Source organism: Xenopus tropicalis, chromosome 2, assembly GCF_000004195.4.
Source record: "Xenopus tropicalis strain Nigerian chromosome 2, UCB_Xtro_10.0, whole genome shotgun sequence".
NCBI classification, from domain to species: domain Eukaryota; kingdom Metazoa; phylum Chordata; class Amphibia; order Anura; family Pipidae; genus Xenopus; species Xenopus tropicalis.
In genome coordinates, this window is record NC_030678.2 from 173422640 (window position 1) to 173447219 (window position 24580).

Here is a 24580-nt window from a genome sequence, read left to right on the forward strand (position 1 = left end):
GGCAGAGCCAGGAGACGCCTTTGATGCAGTCGCAAAACTGAGCGCCGAGGGCCACGTTCATCCAGACACAACTGGAGCAACTCTTTTATTTATTATCCACTTTCTTATATAATTCTTCCTACCCATAACCTGAGACTCCTGGAACAACTTTGATCAGTGCATAGAAGTGTTAAAAATTGGGGTTATTCGCCCTAAAAAAAGATGAACCCTAAGAGTGGATTTAATTAATAAGCACAAATACGGAATATGGGATTCCCTACCAATAGAGAGGGAATGAGTGATTCATTGGGGGTGGGGAGGAAAGGGGATCTCACCATCAGCATAGGAAGGGGTTCCTTACTGTAAGGGCAGTCAGGTTATGGGATTCCCTACCAAGAGAGAGGGAATGAGTGATTCATTGGGGGTGGGGAGGAAAGGAGATCTCACCATCAGCATAGGAAGGGGTTCCTTACTGTAAGGGCAGTCAGGTTATGGGATTCCCTACCAAGAGAGGGGGAATGAGTGATTCATTGGGGGTGGGGAGGAAAGGAGATCTCACCATCAGCATAGGAAGGGGTTCCTTACTGTAAGGGCAGTCAGGTTATGGGATTCCCTACCAAGAGAGGGGGAATGAGTGATTCATTGGGGGTGGGGAGGAAAGGGGATCTCACCATCAGCATAGGAAGGGGTTCCTTACTGTAAGGGCAGTCAGGTTATGGGATTCCCTACCAAGAGAGGGGGAATGAGTGACACATTGGGGGTGGGAAGGAAAGGGGATCTCACCATCAGCATAGGAAGGGGTTCCTTACTGTAAGGGCAGTCAGGTTATGGGATTCCCTACCAAGAGAGGGGCAGTGAGTGATTCATTGGGGGTGGGGAGGAAAGGGGATCTCAACATCAGTATAGGAAGGGGTTCTTTACTGTAAGGGCAGTCAGGTTATGGGATTCCCTACCAAGAGAGGGGGAATGAGTGATACATTGGGGGGGGAGGGAAGGGGATCTCACCATCAGCATAGGAAGGGGTTCCTTACTGTAATGGCAGTCAGGTTATGGGATTCCCTACCAAGAGAGGGGGAATGAGTGATTCATTGGGGGTGGGGAGGAAAGGAGATCTCACCATCAACATAGGAAGGGGTTCCTTACTGTAAGGGCAGTCAGGTTATGGGATTCCCTACCAAGAGAGGGGGAATGAGTGATTCATTGGGGGTGGGAAGGAAAGGGGATCTCACCATCTCTGTGTGCACTTGAGTAAAGTCACTTTTTTCTACAACATTTCCGGAGTGCTGCTTTTTTTTCATTTTATCGAGGAAAGGAGATCTCACCATCAGCACAGGAAGGGGTTCCTTACTGTATGGGCAGTCAGGTTATGGGATTCCCCATGAAGAGTATGGGGGGATGAGTGATGAGGAGGAAAGGAGATAAATAAGAAAATATAGGTTCAAATGTAGGGTAATAAATGATAACACCCCTGTAAAGCCCGGGTACATGTGGTTTTGGGATCAGTGGTACCTAGAGGCAGAAAGCTGAAAAACACAAAATACCAACCCATAGGAACGCCATAGGTATTCTATCAGTATTCCAATTGATATTTGTTGATAAAGAGTTGCCTAAAGACAAACATGACCTGTCAGACCCTGATCCGGTACTTACCCCCTGTGTGGTATTTACCCCCTATCCGGTACTTACCCCCTTACGCTTTATATTTCCTACTCAATCTATTTCTGCAAAAACAGAAAAAGAAACAAATTCCAATGGCGATGACCAAGAGCACGAGCACCAGAGTCACAATAACGTTCACTTTCTTCCAGTCCTTCTCACAGATATCCGGATCCATCTGTTCGACCAGCATTTCCCCTTCGTACAGCTTGGAGATGTTGCAGGTCGTGGCGTTGAGGGCCACAATGGTCACCGCAGTCCTTCGGATCATATGAGATATCCACGTATTGGCACAACAGCTGAGGGGGTTCCCGTACAAAGAAAGCGTTTTTAGGGTGTTCTCTAACACTGGGATATTGCTGACCTCCAGGCCGGTGAAGCTGTTGAGGCTCAGGTCCAGGGTTTCTAGGCGGCAATCGCTGTTCCACTCGGGCAGCTCCGATAACTGGTTTCCCGAAAGGTTTAAATACTTCAGATGAGTAAAAAGAGGCAGATCCACATTCAAAGATGGAAGACCATTTCCTTCCATAAATAACACCTCAAGGGTCTTTTCCAAGCCGAACAAGGCATTGGGCTTCACTTTAATGCCCAAGTTCATTGACAGGTCTAGAACTTTCAAAGAAGTCCCCCAAAAGGCAGAGGCTGGTATCCTTTGGATCATGTTCTCTCTGAGGTTTAAATGTTGGAGAGTAGGAATATTAAAGAATTCTACGCACCTGTATTCCTCCGCGTGAGTTCTTCGCTTTGCTTTGCCCAAGCCGGCCATGCATGGTCCAACATGGTTCCCCTGGAGATGGAGCAGCACAATGCTCTCCAGTCTTTGAAAGATCCTGGGTTCCAGCAGGCGTAATTGATTGTGTTGTAAGTAAAGTCGTTGTAAACTGGGCAAAGAGTTTGCGCCCAACGATAGGTTCTGGATAGAATTAGCACTTAGATCAAGGGTGGCCAATGAGCTCAACCCACTAAAGTGACCCAAAGACAAAACCTGAATGCAATTTTTACTCAAGTTCAAGAAGGTGAGGGACGGCATAGTCAGAAAGAAATCGTCTGGGATGGATTTGATGCTATTGTAGCTCAGGTCTAAATGATTGAGCTTCGGGAGAGGAACCGTGCTGATGTTTTTAGGGTTTTGTTCTTCAAATTCAAGTTGAAAGGAATAATTCATCCAATCAGGGTCCTCGCCAGGGGTTTCTGTGCCCAAGTGAATATAATTTTTGGACAGATCTATAAAGATCACATTGTTAACCCGAGGCAACTGAGGGAAACTTGATAGTTTATTGTGGCTGAGGTCCACCTTCTCCAGAAGGTACTCGTCCTCCGAGTCGGGCGTATGGAACGTCTTGATGCTGTTTTTGCTCAGATTTAGAACTTTCAGTTGTCGAAGGTTAAAATCCGAGATGCAGGTGATGGAGTTCATGGAAAGATCGATCATGGAGAGGTGCTTCAGGTATTCAAAAGATCCTTCTTCTATGTCCATTATAATGTTATTGTGCAAATCCACTTCTGCCAGTAATGGCGACCCCTGAAAGAGATCCGAGGAAATGGTGGTAATACTATTCTCGTGCAACGAGAGATACTGCAAGCGTGGGGCTTCCTGTAGGAAATAACCAATCATGTCGTTGTACAAACTATTCCGGGATAGGTCTAATGTTTGAACATAAGGTAGCACCCCAATTCCTGATACTCTATGATGGACAAAGCTGTCCAAGTCGTTGCCTGATAAATTAATTTCCTTCAACTTGTGCATTTTCCTAAAAGAGTGCGGCTGAATGAAGCTCAGTTGGTTAGAGCTCAGGTCGAGACTCTCGAGGAACGAATACTTCATTAGATGATCCTCTGTGATGTTCTCAAGGTCGTTGTGGGACAGGTCAAGTGTTTGGATGCCGGGGGGTAGGTCCAGCGGGACTTGTTGGAGAGACTTGTTATGGCAGTGGGCAGTCATCTTAACCTGTAGACCAAAGCAAAAAGAAATGAATACGGGGACAAGTATTGTTTCCTACGTGATATTGGGGTTATTAGGGTTCCATCAAACACCATTCCTCATTGCAAGTGTCTTCTGAGGAAACTACTGATCTTTACCAAGGAATGTTCTAACACTTACACAGTAAGGACATACAGGTACTAAATGGTTAAAGATGAGGAACAGCAATGGGCACAAGGAAAAGGTGGAGCATGACTGAAGGGGTTTGTTTAGGGAAGGAAGGGAGAAGGGGTTATTATATGATCCCCTTATATATTTATATATAGTGACCCCCCCCCCCTTAACTGCCCCTTCCCCAGTGTAACCAATCCCAACTGGGCCAGCCTTTCCCCATAACTGAGCCCATTCCCTTTATCAGCTTAGTCGCTCTTCTCTGTACTTTCTCTATTTCATTACTGCCCCCCCTTATATATTTATATATAGTGACCCCCCCCTTAACTGCCCCTTCCCCAGTGTAACCAATCCCAACTGGGCCAGCCTTTCCCCATAAACTGGAGCCCATTCCCTTTATCAGCTTAGTCGCTCTTCCCTGTACTTTCTCTATTTCATTACTGCCCCCCCTTATATATTTATATATAGTGACCCCCCCCGTAACTGCCCCTTCCCCAGTGTAACCAATCCCAACTGGGCCAGCCTTTCCCCATAACTGAGCCCATTCCCTTTATCAGCTTAGTCGCTCTTCTCTGTACTTTGTCTATTTCATTACTGCCCCCCCTTATATATTTATATATAGTGACCCCCCCCCTTAACTGCCCCTTCCCAGTGTAACCAATCCCAACTGGGCCAGCCTTTCCCCATAACTGAGCCCATTCCCTTTATCAGCTTAGTCGCTCTTCCCTGTACTTTCTCTATTTCATTACTGCCCCCCTTATATATTTATATATAGTGACCCCCCCTTAACTGCCCCTTCCCCAGTGTAACCAATCCCAACTGGGCCAGCCTTTCCCCATAACTGAGCCCATTCCCTTTATCAGCTTAGTCGCTCTTCCCTGTACTTTCTCTATTTCATTACTGCCCCCCCTTATATATTTATATATAGTGACCCCCCTTAACTGCCCCTTCCCCAGTGTAACCAATCCCAACTGGGCCAGCCTTTCCTCATAACTGAGCCCATTCCCTTTATCAGCTTAGTCGCTCTTCCCTGTACTTTCTCTATTTCATTACTGCCCCCCCTTATATATTTATATATAGTGACCCCCCCGTAACTGCCCCTTCCCCAGTGTAACCAATCCCAACTGGGCCAGCCTTTCCCCATAACTGAGCCCATTCCCTTTATCAGCTTAGTTGCCCTTCTCTGGACCCTCTCTAACTCAATAATGTCCCGTTTGAGCACTGGAGACCAAAACTGAACAGCATATTCTAGATGGGGCCTTACCAGCGCTCTGTAAAGGGGAAGAATAACCCCCTCCTCCCGTGAATCTATACCCCTTTTAATACAGCTCAAAACCCTGTTTGCCCTTGCAGCTGCTGCCTGGCATTGCTTGCTACAGCCAAGTTTATTATCTACAAGGACTCCAAGCTCCTTCTCCATTATGGATTTGCCCAGTGCAGTCCCATTAAGGGTATAAGTGGGGGCAGATTGTTACCCCCCAGGTGTATGACCTTACATTTATCCACATTATATCTCATTCTGAATTAAGGGCTGATGCCATAAAGGCTCCTCGTTGTGTTCAATAACATATATACATAACAAGGTATTGGGAGAATTAGATCCAGGGATATGAGAGAGAAGAGAGCGAGGGCTGAACCTTGGGGGCAGGGAATACAATCCCCCCGGGGAGGGAAACGACGCTCAGTATTTTGGTTCCTTTGTAGCTGCAGGAAGTGCCGGGAGTTGGATTTCACAGTAGTTGGAAGCTGGGGAGTTGGGCGACAGTGATTTAGGGGTGTCCTACTCATAATAAACTGAGGGGAAGCTGTTTGTAATATTCTTCTGTCTTCAAAGAGCGGCATCATAAGTCTTATTCTCCCTCCAAGAAGTATTTTTAAGTTTCTTTTAATACTTTACAGAGCGAATTGCAGTGAAATATACATTTGGCAGCTTCACAAAGAAACAGCACATTCCTCACAGTGATACAGGTTACACTTACTGTGTATTGGGGGGCATTAGCCTTGTGTGAAGCCTCCTACAGCCCTGGAACTATAGCGGGGTGGCTGTTACCCCAATGTTTCTATATATCTGTAACCTTGTTATGGGCTAAGGGGGCCCAGCCTGAAGGCCAGTTAGGGGGGGATTTGGGGTGAGTGCTTATTTGTGCCCTGGGTACCCCTGGAACTATAGCAGGGTGACTGTTACCCCAATGTTTCTATATATCTGTAACCTTGTTATGGGCTAAGGGGGCCCAGCCTGAAGGCCAGTTAGGGGGGATTTGGGGTGAGTGCTTATTTGTGCCCTGGGTACCCCTGGAACTATAGCGGGGTGACTGTTACCCCAATGTTTCTATATATCTGTAACCTTGTTATGGGCTAAGGGGGCCCAGCCTGAAGGCCAGTTAGGGGGGATTTGGGGTGAGTGCTTATTTGTGCCCTGGGTACCCCTGGAACTATAGCAGGGTGACTGTTACCCCAATGTTTCTATATATCTGTAACCTTGTTATGGGCTAAGGGGCCCAGCCTGAAGGCCAGTTAGGGGGGATTTGGGGTGAGTGCTTATTTGTGCCCTGGGTACCCCTGGAACTATAGCGGGGTGACTGTTACCCCAATGTTTCTATATATCTGTAACCTTGTTATGGGCTAAGGGGGCCCAGCCTGAAGGCCAGTTAGGGGGGGATTTGGGGTGAGTGTTATTTGTGCCCTGGGTACCCCTGGAACTATAGCGGGGTGACTGTTACCCCAATGTTTCTATATATCTGTAACCTTGTTATGGGCTAAGGGGCCAGCCTGAAGGTCGCTTAGGGGGGGATTTGGGGTGAGTGCTTATTTGTGCCCTGGGTACCCCTGGAACTATAGCGGGGTGACTGTTACCCCAATGTTTCTATATATCTGTAACCTTGTTATGGGCTAAGGGGGCCCAGCCTGAAGGCCAGTTAGGGGGGACTTGGGGTGAGTGCTTATTTGTACCCTGGGTACCCCTGGAACTATAGCGGGGTGACTGTTACCCCAATGTTTCTATATATCTGTAACCTTGTTATGGGCTAAGGGGGCCCAGCCTGAAGGCCAGTTAGGGGGGGATTTGGGGTGAGTGCTTATTTGTGCCCTGGGTACCCCTGGAACTATAGCGGGGTGACTGTTACCCCAATGTTTCTATATATCTGTAACCTTGTTATGGGCTAAGGGGGCCCAGCCTGAAGGCCAGTTAGGGGGGGATTTGGGGTGAGGGCTTATTTGTGCCCTTGGTACCCCTGGAACTATAGCGGGGTGACTGTTACCCCAATGTTTCTATATATCTGTAACCTTGTTATGGGCTAAGGGGCCCAGCCTGAAGGCCAGTTAGGGGGGGATTTGGGGTGAGTGCTTATTTGTGCCCTGGGTACCCCTGGAACTATAGCGGGGTGACTGTTACCCCAATGTTTCTATATATCTGTAACCTTGTTATGGGCTAAGGGGGCCCAGCCTGAAGGCCAGTTAGGGGGGGAATTGGGGTGAGTGCTTATTTGTGCCCTGGGTACCCCTGGAACTATAACAGGGTGACTGTTACCCCAATGTTTCTATATATCTGTAACCTTGTTATGGGCTAAGGGGGCCCAGCCTGAAGGCCAGTTAGGGGGGGATTTGGGGTGAGGGCTTATTTGTGCCCTGGGTACCCCTGGAACTATACCGGGGTGACTGTTACCCCAATGTTTCTATATATCTGTAACCTTGTTATGGGCTAAGGGGGCCCAGCCTGAAGGCCAGTTAGGGGGGGATTTGGGGTAAGTGCTTATTTGTGCCCTGGGTACCCCTGGAACTATAGTGGGGTGAATGTTACCCCAATGTTTCTATATATCTGTAACCTTGTTATGGGCTAAGGGGGCTAAGCTGAGTGAATTTAACACCCCAGTGAGTTCTGAAACTGAACCACAGTAACCTTTATTAAATGTATAAGACCCTCTTGTGGGGGTGAGTGTATATATTCCGTATATAGAGCCCATAATTCTTCCTAAAATATTTATTTTTTCCCGCAGACTATAAACAGGCTAAAATGATTGATTCTGAAAGAATAACGACTTTCCGGCCTGTTTATTGGCTGTGTTTTACGATGTTATTTTTAACTGCAAAGGGGCCGTGTGGTTACAGCTGGGGGACATGCCTGCCATCCCATCTCCTTTAATGAGACTTTGCTCTGCGTTTAATACCCGAATAAACAGCTCCCTGGACCGGTTCCGGGGGGGGGGGGGGGCTATAGTCTATTTCTATATACGGTTTAGTTTCCCTTTATTTGTTCATTATATGAATATACAGGCAGGGGGTGTTCTGTAACTTGTGGCTGATACAAGTAGGTGTTTAATGACTTCGATGTTAAACAAAAAGGGATTATTATCATTTCTTTGGGCCAAACAATGTAATTGTGCAATTGGGAGACAAAAGTTATGAAATATTACTAAGGCCGCGCTATCCCCCCCGTACATTGATGTTTCACAGCCGGGATCACTATCCATTAACAGATGCAGAGAGGGAAACAGCGGTCGCTACGGAATTGGAAACATCTTCATAGAAAAAAAACAACATTATTTTCCAAAAATAACAGTTTTTAAAAGACTCCCTGGAGAAAGGGCAAAGGCAGGTCCCATGGGGAGGGGGGGCTAGAGCTGAGCTGAGATTCTTATTATGAGAAAGCATGTCGTCCAGCAAAAAATGAGTATTAATTCAGCTTAATCTATTTCAGCTTTGTTTAATTACCACTGTGGCCCCGGGTTCAGTTCCAGCCTGGGCACTGTCTCCTATCTGTGTGGGGTTTCTCTCTGCACTTCTGTTGTAGAGTGTAAGCTCAGCTGGGTCAGAAAATAAACTGGGCTTTACATAAACACAGTATTGGATCCAGACACAGCGGCCGTACAGGGGGTACAGGGGGTACTTAGCTCAGGGGCCCTGAGCTAGAAAAGCGTGGCTCTTGACTTGTGGGGCAGTGGGTGGAGTTTGGTGGATTGTGGGTGGAGTGTGAGCATAATTGGTATAATGGGACTGTGTTTGGGGCGTGACTTAATGTGAGGGGGCCTGCTAATTTAGTAGTATGGGGACCGATAAGTACTGATAGTGGCCCTTGATCTAGATCGACTTTTGGGTTTTAAAGGGGGGACTGAACTGAAAAAGTAGTTCTCCACATTAGGGAAAAGCCTAGAAATCACTAGATCCCAGCATTCCCCAAAATAAATCCCATTCCAGGAATTATTTTACCAAAAAAAGGGAAATATATGGATATAATATGTACAATTAAAAAATATATACAACAATGCCATCTTTGGGCAGTAGACATATGGGTACAGTTGCTGTTGTATAACTATGGGGTTCCAGGTACAGGTATGGGATCTGCTATCTGGAAAGCTCCAAGTTACGGGAAGGCCATCAAACATAGACTCCATTTTAATTAACTAATTAACATTTTTAAAAATGATTCCCTTTTCGCTGTAATAATAAAACAGTAACTGTACTTGATCCCAACTAAGATATAATTACCCCTTATTGGGGCAGAACAGCCCTATTGGGTTTATTTAATGGTTAAATGATTCCCTTTTCTCTGTAATAATAAAACAGTACCTGTACTTGATCCCAACTAAGATATAATTACCCCTTATTGGGGGCAGAACAGCCCTATTGGGTTTATTTCATGGTTAAATGATTCCCTTTTCTCTGTAATAATAAAACAGTACCTGTACTTGATCCCAACTAAGATATAATTACCCCTTATTGGGGCAGAACAGCCCTATTGGGTTTATTTAATGGTTAAATGATTCCCTTTTCTCTGTAATAATAAAACAGTACCTGTACTTGATCCCAACTAAGATATAATTACCCCTTATTGGGGCAGAACAGCCCTATTGGGTTTATTTAATGGTTAAATGATTCCTTTTTCTCTGTAATAATAAAACAGTACCTGTACTTGATCCCAACTAAGATATAATTACCCCTTATTGGGGCAGAACAGCCCTATTGGGTTTATTTAATGGTTAAATGATTCCCTTTTCTCTGTAATAATAAAACAGTACCTGTACTTGATCCCAACTAAGATATAATTACCCCTTATTGGGGGCAGAACGGCCCTATTGGGTTTATTTAATGGTTAAATGATTCCCTTTTCTCTGTAATAATAAAACAGTACCTGTACTTGATCCCAACTAAGATATAATTACCCCTTATTGGGGACAGAACAGCCCTATTGGGTTTATTTCATGGTTAAATGATTCCCTTTTCTCTGTAATAATAAAACAGTACCTGTACTTGATCCCAACTAAGATATAATTACCCCTTATTGGGACAGAACAGCCCTATTGGGTTTATTTCATGGTTAAATGATTCCCTTTTCTCTGTAATAATAAAACAGTACCTGTACTTGATCCCAACTAAGATATAATTACCCCTTATTGGGGGCAGAACATTCTGGATAACAGGCCCCATACCATGTTAAAATACTATGCCCATGAAGGGGGCAGACCTACCCACATTCTAGCAAGTTCCATGGCGCTGGGGACAATGGATTTAAAGCCAAGCTAGAGCTAAGGGTGGAGGCAAGTACAATATCATTTGCCTCCTGGCGTGTAACTCAAGCAGTGGGTGGGATTAAAACACCCTAAAGGCAGATTACAGGGGCAGGGAGTCTGTGACTCAAGAGGTGGGTGGGACTACAAGACTCTTATGGAAGCTTACAGGGGATGGAAAGTGATGGGTGCCCTTTAGTGGCCCAGACTACAACACTCTGATGGTAGAACCAGTCTACAATAAGGTTACTAGTCATTCTATTACCAACCAATCAGATTGCAGTAAGTACTTACGGTTAAACACGAGGGAGAATATTGGGGGCGGTGCATGCAGATCCCTTCTTCCACCAATCCCAGGACAAGCAGAAGGTACAGTAGCATGGCTCTGTGCGAGGAACAATAAAAAACTTCTTAAACAGGAGAAATTTCTCAACGCTCTATTAATAGCAACTTTTGTTTTTCTAATTAGTGATATTAATAACCAGCTCCCTCGGAGACTTATATGTTTATGGAGAGCGAGTTAAAACTTAAAAGCAATGTATGAACTTCCAACAGGAATACATTCCATACATTCCCAGATCCCATTGGCCCAACCCAAGGTCCTATTGCTGAATAGGCATAGAGCCATCCCAGACGGTCGTCTGACTCCCCATTCTGCTCTCCCACAGGAAGCCGCTGGGTCATGAGGTTGTACCATCTTCCTGTGCAGCTCGTAAACTGGTTTCCTGTCAGGCAGAGATATCAAATGGGAAGCCCTCCATCGGCTGGGAACTTCAATCCCTAGCACCCTTGGCTAGCTGAGAATTCTGGGAATTGGATCCCTCAGCAGCCATGGGGCATGGGCTCAACGTTACTGAATGAAGCCATGTTTTACTGTCAAATATATTCTATATTATGTGGTTATCTTCCCTTCCCTTGAGTTTCATGGGGTCTATGAAGTACTGATTCTTTGTTTATGGTTGTTCCTTATGGATGGTGGGGGCACCTATGCATTAGGGAATCACCTTAGGCCGGTGGTTGTGACTTTTCCAGTTCAAGTCTCTTCCGTGGAAGTCGAACCATTGATCTGGGCCCCCCTTTAGTTTATAATAAGTCAACTATAGGACAACGTAGGACAGAAGTGGTTGAACCATAGTACCAGGAACATGAAGCACAGAACAAAAACATTTCCACTCGAATTATCACCCTATTGAGCTTCATGCTGGGCTTTTAAGGGGGTATCTAGGAGGGCAAATAGACATTCTACTCAAATGTCTGCTGCCACTGCTCCACCTCAGCCAGAAGGCCACCACCACCACTTGAGAACCTCTACCTTAAAGCTTGTTAGTTACCTTCTCCTCTATGACTTAGATGGTCTTAAGGTGGCCATACGCGTTAAGATCTGCTCGCTTGGCGAGGTCGGCAAGCGAGCGGATTTTCTCCCGATATCCCCCACCTAGGGGTGGGCGATATCGGGCGAATTTAGGTTAATTCGGTCGTTTGGCCCCAGGGAATTATTTGAATTATAACGACGGTAATGGGTGCAGTCAGCTTGGGGACTGCATCAATGAGCCCATGCGGTCCCCGATCCGACTACATTTTTTAACCTGCCCGATTTCAGGCCAGATGTCGGTCGGGCAGGCCTGACGTTGCTGCCCAACACGGGCCAATAAGCTGCTGAAGGGACCCATATTGACAGCTAGAACCTTTACACTGCTGCCCTCAACTTATTCATCTCATCAGCCTTAACATTGAATGGCCACCTAGTACCAGACTACAATACCGATAGTGATTAAACCTTTGCTCATATGTTGGAAGACACTGGCCCCTGGGAGCTCTTGTCCAGAAACATTTACAGACCAAAGTAATGTTTAATTCCTTTTCCCTTGGACCCTTTCCCATCCATCTCTCCAGCTACTGCCATGAAGACCCTACCGTTACTATTCCACTTCCATTTATCTGCCCTTCTTGTCAGTAACTCTTCAGTTCTGTTTCCGCTAAGTTCAACCTCAATTCTCAAGCTATTTAACCCTCCAACCGGGCACTTTCTAGCCCATTGTAAATCACCTTTCTTATTGGTTCCTCAGCCCTACAGAGCAACGGATAGGGCTGAAGGTTCCTCTGCTACTTGGTCCTTTGCACTTACTCACTCTCTCGGATCTCTTTCACAGTCCAAAGGCTTCACCTTCAACCCGTTGTAAAAAGGCACATTGAATCCTTATCCAACAAAGCTGGTGACTAAGGGGCAGCATTGGTGTGCAAGTTGGGTGGTAACATCTCCTTAAGGCGGGTGTTAAATCCCTTGTGTCCAGGTTCTTTACACTTTGCTCACAGAGTAGGCTGAAGCGGCTCATTGGTGTGGGGCACAAGTCGGCAGAAGCGAGTAAAGGCACCTACAGCAGTCATGGTCCAGGTTGTCCATTTTCTGATCTTGTTAGTCAATCTTTTGAGTGCCGTCAGAATTCTAGTCTAATTCTTTGCTGAGTTTCAATACTCAGAAACCACTTTCAACCATGAAATCCTTAGAAAACCCCCAATGTTCTTCATCTCTAAAATACCCAATGTCTCTGCAAGAGATCTGCCCATAACTACTTCACCGTCTCGGTCCCACCGATCCCAAGCCCTCCAAACGATCCATAAAGCTCTTGTTCCCTTAGTAGAATGGGAAGTAGGAGGTCAATCTTGTTCTAATTTTGTTCTGCCCCCCCCAAGTAACATGTAAGGAGAATGCTTTGCCGGCCAGTGGTTTGTGTATTGGAGCAGCACTTTGGCCAAGGAGAGAACACTTGTTTCCTCCAACCTTCTAACAAAAGCAGCCGGGGATGTTTCCTTTCTGCTCTCCGTCCCCCTCGGCCAACGTTTCCTGTTTTTATTACTCGGAGTTTCTTGAAGAGAAATTAAATACCAAACAGAAGGGCTGTTTACGGGGAAGTTACCTGCCCTCGGAGAACAAAGACGCCGTCTGTAATAAGACTCGTTAATGGCTTGGTTAATTAGTGGCGCAAAGTTTCATTTAAGGAAAAGAAAAACCAGAAGGGGATTTTTTTTGGTAAGAGAAGTAGGGAAGGAGCACGGGGAGTGACTCTGTGACTGGTGAAATAGTAGTAGAGGCAGCTCCGGAGAAAACGGGTATCAGCATCAGGTGCTTTCCAGGTAGAACAAAGGCAAGGATTACACTTGTTATAAATCTACGGCAGCCTGGAGGGAAACGCGGGGGCATGTAGTTCAGCAAAACTAAGGTCTAAGGTGTTTAGGGTCCCCACAATATAGTGACTGTTACCCCAATGTTTCTATATATCTGTAACCTTGTTATGGGCTAAGGGGGCCCAGCCTGAAGGCCAGTTAGGGGGGGATTTGGGGTGAGTGCTTATTTGTGCCCTGGGTACCCCTGGAACTATAGCGGGGTGACTGTTACCCCAATGTTTCTATATATCTGTAACCCTGTTATGGGCTAAGGGGGCCCAGCCTGAAGGCCAGTTAGGGGGGGATTTGGGGTGAGTGCTTATTTGTGCCCTGGGTACCCCTGGAACTATAGCGGGGTGACTGTTACCCCAATGTTTCTATATATCTGTAACCTTGTTATGGGCTAAGGGGGCCCAGCCTGAAGGCCAGTTAGGGGGGATTTGGGGTGAGTGCTTATTTGTGCCCTGGGTACCCCTGGAACTATAGCAGGGTGACTGTTACCCCAATGTTTCTATATATCTGTAACCATGTTATGGGCTAAGGGGGCCCAGCCTGAAGGCCAGTTAGGGGGGGATTTGGGGTGAGTGCTTATTTGTGCCCTGGGTACCCCTGGAACTATAGCAGGGTGACTGTTACCCCAATGTTTCTATATATCTGTAACCATGTTATGGGCTAAGGGGGCCCAGCCTGAAGGCCAGTTAGGGGGGGATTTGGGGTGAGTGCTTATTTGTGCCCTGGGTACCCCTGGAACTATAGCGGGGTGACTGTTACCCCCAATGTTTCTAAATATCTGTAACCTTGTTATGGGCTAAGGGGGCCCAGCCTAGAGGCCAGTTAGGGGGGGATTTGGGGTGAGTGCTTATTTGTGCCCTGGGTACCCCTGGAACTATAGCGGGGTGACTGTTACCCCAATGTTTCTATATATCTGTAACCTTGTTATGGGCTAAGGGGGCCCAGCCTAGAGGCCAGTTAGGGGGGGATTTGGGGTGAGTGCTTATTTGTGCCCTGGGTACCCCTGGAACTATAGCGGGGTGACTGTTACCCCAATGTTTCTATATATCTGTAACCTTGTTATGGGCTAAGGGGGCCCAGCCTGAAGGTCAGTTAGGGGGGGATTTGGGGTGAGTGCTTATTTGTGCCCTGGGTACCCCTGGAACTATAGCGGGGTGACTGTTACCACAATGTTTCTATATATCTGTAACCTTGTTATGGGCTAAGGGGGCCCAGCCTGAAGGTCAGTTAGGGGGGGATTTGGGGTGAGTGCTTATTTGTGCCCTGGGTACCCCTGGAACTATAGCGGGGTGACTGTTACCCCAATGTTTCTATATATCTGTAATATATCTGTTACACCGTATGGAACAAGGTTGAAGGCTCGGCCCCAGCACGGTGCTTCAGTGGGTGCAATTCATATCTACTCTCAGTCTCTAATGTCTTTTAACTCATTCCCTCTCCACCCCGGGCCGCTTGGCTCAACTCCATTGGTTACTGCATTACAATAATGACAATACTCACGTGGATGTTGGGGGGGGGGGCACACAATGGGTTAATTCAAGTAATCCAGAGCATCATTTTCTTATGTGTCTGTTTTGTAGTTTTGATGTTTTTTTAAGCTCAGACGGATCCCCACCCGCATTAATCATAGTCTCATTGTTTTTCTTCGTACACCGGTTCAACGTGTATTTGTCGCACACAGGTATTATTTGGCTAATAATAGTTATGGCTCGCTGGTATTGACAGAAATATCTGGAGGACACACGCTGCTTTGGTACCTAATTCTGTCTCAGATCCATTGTAAGCAGCAGTCCTGCCCTGCTTTATGGCTGAGATTCTAGCTATCTGTATAACAGAGCATTCTGTCACAGTGGCACAGATCCTATCTGATCCCCCGCCATTGTAAGCAGCAGTCCTGCCCTGCTTTATGGCTGAGATTCTAGCTATCTGTATAACAGAGCATTCTGTCACAGTGGCACAGATCCTATCTGATCCCCCGCCATTGTAAGCAGCAGTCCTGCCCTGCTTTATGGCTGAGATTCTAGCTATCTGTATAACAGAGCATTCTGTCACAGTGGCACAGATCCTATCTGATCCCCCCATTGTAAGCAACAGTCCTGCCCTGCTTTATGGCTGAGATTCTAGCTATCTGTATAACAGAGCATTCTGTCACAGTGGCACAGATCCTATCTGATCCCCCCCATTGTAAGCAGCAGTCCTGCCCTGCTTTATGGCTGAGATTCTAGCTATCTGTATAACAGAGCATTCTGTCACAGTGGCACAGATCCTATCTGATCCCCCGCCATTGTAAGCAGCAGTCCTGCCCTGCTTTATGGCTGAGATTCTAGCTATCTGTATAACAGAGCATTCTGTCACAGTGGCACAGATCCTATCTGATCCCCCCATTGTAAGCAGCAGTCCTGCCCTGCTTTATGGCTGAGATTCTAGCTATCTGTATAACAGAGCATTCTGTCACAGTGGCACAGATCCTATCTGATCCCCCCATTGTAAGCAGCAGTCCTGCCCTGCTTTATGGCTGAGATTCTAGCTATCTGTATAACAGAGCATTCTGTCACAGTGGCACAGATCTTATCTGATCCCCCCATTGTAAGCAGCAGTCCTGCCCTGCTTTATGGCTGAGATTCTAGCTATCTGTATAACAGAGCATTCTGTCACAGTAGCACAGATCCTATCTGATCCCCCCATTGTAAGCAGCAGTCCTGCCCTGCTTTATGGCTGAGATTCTAGCTATCTGTATAACAGAGCATTCTGTCACAGTGGCACAGATCCTATCTGATCCCCCCCATTGTAAGCAGCAGTCCTGCCCTGCTTTATGGCTGAGATTCTAGCTATCTGTATAACAGAGCATTCTGTCACAGTGGCACAGATCCTATCTGATCCCCCCATTGTAAGCAGCAGTCCTGCCCTGCTTTATGGCTGAGATTCTAGCTATCTGTATAACAGAGCATTCTGTCACAGTGGCACAGATCCTATCTGATCCCCCCCATTGTAAGCAGCAGTCCTGCCCTGCTTTATGGCTGAGATTCTAGCTATCTGTATAACAGAGCATTCTGTCACAGTGGCACAGATCCTATCTGATCCCCCCATTGTAAGCAGCAGTCCTGCCCTGCTTTATGGCTGAGATTCTAGCTATCTGTATAACAGAGCATTCTGTCACAGTGGCACAGATCCCTGCCTGATACCCATAGAAATTGTTAGGTACCAGACTGCCCTAAGTAATTAAAAAATACAGATACAGAAGAGGGATAATTTGGGGAAATAACATCAATTTAATATTTTTCCGTTTACAAATAAAATATATTTCCTGGTCACTGTATTATTTTTATTTAAAGAGCAAAAACTCCCAGCTTCCTCTCCTGCGCCAGATGCCTCACGTGAGATGAAACAATACACCTGGCTACTGAGTCACAATAACACTGCACTTCCTCCTGGGAATGCGACTCGCGAGGGAACGTTTAATGTATAACTGACAAGGAAATCGTTTCCCTCCGCACACGGGATTCCCGAGGCGCCAATAGAGAAACAGGTTTTTCTGGAGGTTACAGGTGGGATGGCGCAGAACAAAGACGCACAGTGTGTGGGATAGAAGGGTTCCTCATGTGAGCACCCACAGGTAAACCAGTTCCACCACTGCATTCATTGGATATGCCCTATAGCCCCCAACTGCCCCAACTTGCCCCCCGTAGTACTGAATAGGCAAACGTATTGTTAGAATAGAAATGTTTGCTCCTGTTCCAGTAACCCATAGCAACCAATCAGATTTATTTCTAAGAGTCAGCTGGCCGGTAAGCTTCCTGCTGATTGGTTCTAAAAGAGTATAAATTCTTTATGCCTGTTATTACCTTACTGAGGCAGTGGCTGTGTCTGCTTCAAACCATAAATTCATAACAAGGTTACAGATATATAGATACATTGGGGTAACAGTCACCCTGCTATAGTTCCAGGGGTACCCAGGGCACAAATAAGCACTCACCCCAAATCCCCCCCTAACTGGCCTTCAGGCTGGGCCCCCTTAGCCCATAACAAGGTTACAGATATATAGAAACATTGGGGTAACAGTCACCCTGCTATAGTTCCAGGGGTACCCAGGGCACAAATAAGCACTCACCCCAAATCCCCCCCTAACTGGCCTTCAGGCTGGGCCCCCTTAGCCCATAACAAGGTTACAGATATATAGAAACATTGGGGTAACAGTCACCCTGCTATAGTTCCAGGGGTACCCAGGGCACAAATAAGCACTCACCCAAATCCCCCCCTAACTGGCCTTCAGGCTGGGCCCCCTTAGCCCATAACAAGGTTACAGATATATAGAAACATTGGGGTAACAGTCACCCCGCTATAGTTCCAGGGGTACCCAGGGCATAAATAAGCACTCACCCCAAATCCCCCCCTAACTGGCCTTCAGGCTGGGCCCCCTTAGCCCATAACAAGGTTACAGATATATAGAAACATTGGGGGTAACAGTCACCCCGCTATAGTTCCAGGGGTACCCAGGGCATAAATAAGCACTCACCCCAAATCCCCCCCTAACTGGCCTTCAGGCTGGGCCCCCTTAGCCCATAACAAGGTTACAGATATATAGAAACATTGGGGTAACAGTCACCCCGCTATAGTTCCAGGGGTACCCAGGGCACAAATAAGCACTCACCCCAAATCCCCCCTAACTGGCCTTCAGGCTGGGCCCCCTTAGCCCATAACAAGGTTACAGATATATAGAAACATTGGGGTAACAGTCACCCTGCTATAGTTCCAGGGGTACCCAGGGCACAAATAAGCACTCACCCCAAATCCCCTCTAACTGGCCTTCAGGCTGGGCCCCCTTAGCCCATAACAAGGTTACAGATATATAGAAACATTGGGGTAACAGTCACCCCGCTATAGGTCCAGGGGTGCTGACTGACAGACAGGCGGATACAATATAATTAACAGTAACATGCTGCGTGGCTGCTATAATTACACACACTATATATTATACACACTGGGCAGACACAGCAGACAGACACACAATTCTGTGTAACTTACACTCAGGCTGCGATTCTGGGTCGTCCCATTACCGAGCGCCTGGTGCCCAAAGTGGCCAAGTCACACGCAGCCCCAGGGTTTCGTCTTTGTTACAGTTAATCGCTGTACGTTGGGTCTGACTTTCCTGATCACCCACACGACTTCTAATCAGCGTGAAATCTCCCGACCGCAAAAGCCATTGTGTTCTGTTATTTAACCCCGTACCTGCGTGTAATACAGCGAGAGCTGATACTGCTGAGATACAGGCGGCTGCCAGCGTCACCCCATCTTATTGTATTCAGAACAAAAACTGAAAGCAGTAAATTATAACAAGTTTGGGGATTTTTTTTCAGCTTTAGATCTTCCCATACTTTTCCTAAAAAAATCCTGAAATATTCCTTTTAACCCCCTCTGAGCCTGGAAGGGTTACTGCCTGCCCTGCTCTCATTTCCCTACAGAAATAGGGGTTGGTAGCACTAGGTAGGTACCTAATATATAGGGGCAGAGACAGGGGAAAGTGTTGGAAGTGTTACTGCCTGCTCTGCTCTCATTTCCCTACAGAAATAGGGGTTGGTAGCACTAGGTAGGTACCTAATATATAGGGGCAGAGACAGGGGAAAGTGTTGGAAGGGTTACTGCCTGCCCTGCTCTCATTTCCCTACAGAAATAGGGGTTGGTAGCACTAGGTAGGTACCTAATACATAGGGGCAGAGACAGGGGAAAGTGTTGGAAGGGTTACTGCCTGCCCTGCTCTCATTTCCCTACAGAAATAGGGGTTGGTAGCACTAGGTAGGTACCTAATATATAGGGGCACAGACAGGGGAAAGTGTTGGAAGGGTTACTGCCTGCTCTGCTCTCATTTCCCTACAGAAATAGGGGTTGGTAGCACTAGGTAGGTACCTAATATATAGGGGCAGAGACAGGGGAAAGTGTTGGAAGGGTTACTGCCTGCCCTGCTCTCATTTCCCTACAGAAATAGGGGTTGGTAGCACTAGGTAGGTACCTAATATATAGGGGCAGAGACAGGGGAAAGTGTTGGAAGGGTTACTGCCTGCCCTGCTCTCATTTCCCTACAGAAATAGGGGTTGGTAGCACTAGGTAGGTACCTAATATATAGGGGCAGAGACAGGGGAAAGTGTTGGAAGGGTTACTGCCTGCCCTGCTCTCATTTCCCTACAGAAATAGGGGTTGGTAGCACTAGGTAGGTACCTAATATATAGGGGCAGAGACAGGGGAAAGTGTTGGAAGGGTTACTGCCTGCCCTGCTCTCATTTCCCTACAGAAATAGGGGTTGGTAGCACTAGGTAGGTACCTAATATATAGGGGCAGAGACAGGGGAAAGTGTTGGAAGGGTTACTGCCTGCCCTGCTCTCATTTCCCTACCCCCGTAGGTTGTGGGCCCTGGAAGCAAATAAAATGGAGCCCCAGTGCCAGTCACACACACAGTTATGCCCCTAAACTGCCCCAGTTAAGCCCAAACCCACCTCCCTGATTTACCCTAACCCCGCCCACTCACACACATGCCCCTCCCCCTTTTTCCTTATGGTAGCCCTGGTACCCATCATGTATATAGTGCTTTTTTTTTATAATTATATTAATAGAATTTTCCTTTTCTTCTTTTCTTTCAAATGCCATAGGTAATAGGGCAGACACGGAGAACTGGTGTCACACCATGCAATTAATTAAATACGTCAGTGCAGTTGGTCATATTTAAACAGAGAGGAACAAAAATTCCAGGCACACAAAGGCAAATCCAGGGACTTTCCTAGAAAATAAATTGTATTTGGCAACAGCGTCTAACAGAACAAGTAAAGGGCCAGAGATTGGCAACCAAATTAATAAAGGGGCCCTATTAGCTTCACTAATTACCCCTGTGTATATAGAATCGCTATAAAAGGGTGCTTTCCTTTCCAGCTTCCAAAATCAATATTTTCTCTCAGCTCAGAGATAAAACTGCCCCTAAATGTTTCCCTTTCTCTCCCGTTGCCCCCCCCCCCGTGGCACCATCGTGGGACAGACAAGCCACGGGCAGCTGTATGTGACTTTATGGGCAATTTCTCATGCAAATCACCATTTTCTTTTTACCCACAATGCATTGCTGTCCCTATAATAATAATAGCAAGCACAGGGGCAGAACGTATCCAATGGATCAAATGTGAATGATCCCTTACATACAATGAGTAACTGAATTTCCGCTTCTCTCCCAGGCACAGGCCCCTCGGCTACTGGCACAGATTGCCCAAAATCAGCACCGAGCAGGCAGATTGCAGTCCTGTCAGTATGGCCATTTGGCCCATCTCTGCCCCATTGGAGGCCATTCGGCCCATCTCTGCTCTATTGGAGGCCAGTTGGCCCATCTCTGCCCCATTGGAGGCCATTCGGCCCATCTCTGCTCTATTGGAGGCCAGTTGGCCCATCTCTGCCCTATTGGAGGCCAGTTGGCCCATCTCTGCCCTATTGGAGGCCAGTTGGCCCATCTCTGCCCTATTGGAGGCCAGTTGGCCCATCTCTGCCCTATTGGAGGCCAGTTGGCCCATCTCTGCCCTATTGGAGGCCAGTTGGCCCATCTCTGCCCTATTGGAGACCATTCGGCCCATCTCTGCCCTATTGGAGGCCAGTTGGCCCATCTCTGCCCTATTGGAGGCCATTCGGCCCATCTCTGCCCTATTGGAGGCCATTCGGCCCATCTCTGCCCTATTGGAGGCCAGTTGGCCCATCTCTGCCCTATTGGAGGCCAGTTGGCCCATCTCTGCCCTATTGGAGGCCAGTTGGCCCATCTCTGCCCTATTGGAGACCATTCGGCCCATCTCTGCCCTATTGGAGGCCAGTTGGCCCATCTCTGCCCTATTGGAGGCCATTCGGCCCATCTCTGCCCTATTGGAGGCCAGTTGGCCCATCTCTGCCCTATTGGAGGCCAGTTGGCCCATCTCTGCCCTATTGGAGGCCAGTTGGCCCATCTCTGCCCTATTGGAGACCATTCGGCCCATCTCTGCCCTATTGGAGGCCATTCGGCCCATCTCTGCCCTATTGGAGGCCAGTTGGCCCATCTCTGCCCCATTGGAGCCCACTTGACAGGACTGAAATCTCACCCACAGAGTGAACCCAATGTGCGGCGGCACCTATGAAGGGCACCTACTACTAAGGAAAACCCAACTGCTGCCAATCAGAGCCCACACTTCCGATGGGGCAACCAATAGTAGTTTTGCAAAAATAGCGCCCTATGGAATGCTGTGCTATCGCGGGCGACTAACCGCTCCAAAATGGCAACAATAGAAGTTGCAGATGGAACGCCCTTTGCATTCGTTTTCCCGAAGTCGCCTGAAGTTTCCTCTGAAGGAAACTTGATGGCAAAGACACATGGGGCTACTTAGTAGCAGCTACTTTTTCATGGCTACTAAACTCCAGAAATCCCCTGCCATAGACAATACTGAGAATTGCCTCTGCTAAACACACAGTAAATGATCAGCATTGTCTGTTTTAGTAGCCATGACAAGTAGCTGCTACTAGTAGCTCCGTGTGTCTTCACCCTAATGGCAAAGACACACTGAGCTACTTGTCACTGCTACTAAGGGTAAGGACCCACGGAGCGGTTCAGTCGATAGATCTCTGCTATGGCGGACGACTAACCGCTTCTAAATTGCTTTCCACCAGCAAAAATAGGAGTCGCCATTGGAAATCCCTTTCGCTTCATTTTCCAAAGTCACACAAAGTTGCCTACAGGAAGAAGCGAAGCCATGCAAAGGGCGACTGAACTGCTCCGTGGGTCCTTACCCTTAGTAACAGTGACAAGTAGCTGCTACTAAGTAGCCCCATGTGTCTTTGCCATTAGGGTGAAGACACACAGAGCTACTAGTAGCAGCTACTAAAACAGACAATGCTGATCAGTTACTGATAACTGTCTCTACGTGTGTTTAGCAGAGGGAATTCTCAGTATTGTCTATGGCAGGGGATTTTCTGGGGTTTAGTAGCTGTGACAAGTAGCTGCTACTAAGTAGCTCAGTGTGTCTTCACCCTTAAGGTCATTAATGACACTACGCTGTATCAGGGACAGACGGACGCTACGCCATATCCAGGACAGACGGACGCTATGCCCTATCAGGGACAGACGGACGCTATGCCCTATCAGGGACGGATGGACGCTATGCCGTATCGGGGACAGACGGACACTGCGCCGTATCGGGGACAGACGGACGCTATGCCGTATGGGGGACAGACGGACACTACGCCGTATCAGGGACAGACAGACACTGCGCCGTATCGGGGACAGATGGACGCTATGCCGTATCGGGGACAGACGGACGCTACGCCGTATCAGGGACAGACAGACACTGCGCCGTATCGGGGGCAGACGGACGCTACGCCATATCGGGGACAGACGGACGCTACGCCGTATCGGGGGCAGACGGACGCTACGCCGTATCGGGGGCAGACGGACGCTACGCCGTATCGGGGACAGACGGACGCTGCGCCGTATCGGGGACAGACGGACGCTACGCCGTATCGGGGACAGACGGACGCTACGCCGTATCGGGGACAGACGGACGCTGCGCCGTATCGGGGACAGACGGACGCTGCGCCGTATCGGGGACAGACGGACGCTGCGCCGTATCGGGGACAGACGGACGCTACGCCGTATCGGGGACAGACGGACGCTATGCCGTATGGGGGACAGACGGACGCTACGCCGTATCGGGGACAGACAGACACTGTGCCGTATCGGGGACAGACGGACACTACGCCGTATTGGGGACAGACGGACGCTGCTTTCTTTTGCAAACACTCTGACAAATACACAAATAAAATAATAATAATAATACTGGGAAGGTCGCTTAAAATTCCATTTTCTTTTCATAAAATAAAACCTCGGAAGAGTTACCCTTTAATCAGTTACAAGCAATCCCAGCACCTTCCCAGTCTCAAAGCAGAATCAGTTTTTTTTTTTGTCATTGACAAAATTCAGCCCAATTGGCCTTCACTTTAGGGAAAAGACACACAGAGCTACTAGTAGCAGCTACTAAAACAGACAATGCTGATCATTTACTGATAATTGTCTGTGTGTTTAGCAGAGGGAATTCTCAGTATTGTCTATGGCAGGGGATTTTCTGATATTTAGTAGCCGTGACAAGTAGCTGCTACTAAGTAGCTCTGTGTGTCTTCACCCTTACTCCTATCTGCCCCATAGTAGCGACCTGCAGGGTTAACCCTGTCACTACCAGTTAGTCCATCCCAAGGCACACACTGCGCTGCTAGGTTGCGACTCTCTCCCCCTATTTAGTATTTACCTTAACGACAGTTAAAAGCGATTCCTTCCCTGGATCTTCTAAGCACTGGATCTCGCTGAGCCCCATTCATCACTGTTGCTGCAACTGTTGCGATGTGTGGAAGCTGCGCTGGAAACTCCATCTGAGGAACAGGAACTCAGTGCATTTTAAGGGAAATATCCCGATATCCTTATATGGGACACTGTCTGCTTTAATTTATGGTTAGAGCCGGACGGAGCAGCCAGGTCTTAGTGCTAGTAGTGTTGGTCCAGCCCGGCACCGACAGGGTTAAACTATGTCTCTATTCTGCTCCCCTGTCTTGTACAGAGAGATACCATAAAACTATGGCACATAGGGATTCCCCTGTACTAAGCACAATTCAGCAGGAACAGCCCCCTAAGTTTGCTCATTGCCTGTACAGAGAGATACCATAAAACTATGGCACATAGGGATTCCCCTGTACTAAGCACAATTCAGCAGGAACAGCCCCCTAAGTTTGCTCATAGCCTGCACAGAGAGATACCATAAAACTATGGCACATAGGGATTCCCCTGTACTAAGCACAATTCAGCAGGAACAGCCCCCTAAGTTTGCTCATAGCCTGTACAGAGAGATACCATAAAACTATGGCACATAGGGATTCCCCTGTACTAAGCACAATTCAGCAGGAACAGCCCCCTAAGTTTGCTCATAGCCTGTACAGAGAGATAACATAAAACTATGGCACATAGGGATTCCCCTGTACAGGTATGGGATCCCTTATCCAGAAAGCTCCGAATTACGGAACGGCCGTCTCCCATACACTCCATTTTATTCAAATAATACAGAATTTTAAAACTGATTTCCTTTTTCTCTGTAATAATAAAACAGTACCTGTACTTGATCCCAACTAAGATATAATTACCCCTTATTGGGGC

General features: G+C 47.4%; 1 protein-coding gene across 2 annotated transcripts in view; it reads right to left on the minus strand.

The window, feature by feature from the left end:
• Positions 1-1281: 1281 nt before the first annotated feature.
• The window catches only part of lrrc32.1 (leucine rich repeat containing 32, gene 1), a 32097-nt gene continuing 8798 nt past the window's right edge, over positions 1282-24580 (minus strand). The window contains exons 1-3 of one of the 2 annotated variants that reach the window (XM_004912215.4): positions 23685-23848; positions 10522-10612; positions 1282-3583 (exon numbers count right to left, since the gene is read on the minus strand). In XM_004912215.4, the coding sequence (XP_004912272.1) occupies positions 1670-3583; positions 10522-10608 (2001 nt within the window). In that variant the 5' untranslated portion in view covers positions 10609-10612; positions 23685-23848 and the 3' untranslated portion in view covers positions 1282-1669. Of the gene's footprint in view, positions 3584-10521; positions 10613-23684; positions 23849-24580 lie in introns of those variants that run through there. The other variant, XM_031897372.1, reaches the window with a different exon arrangement.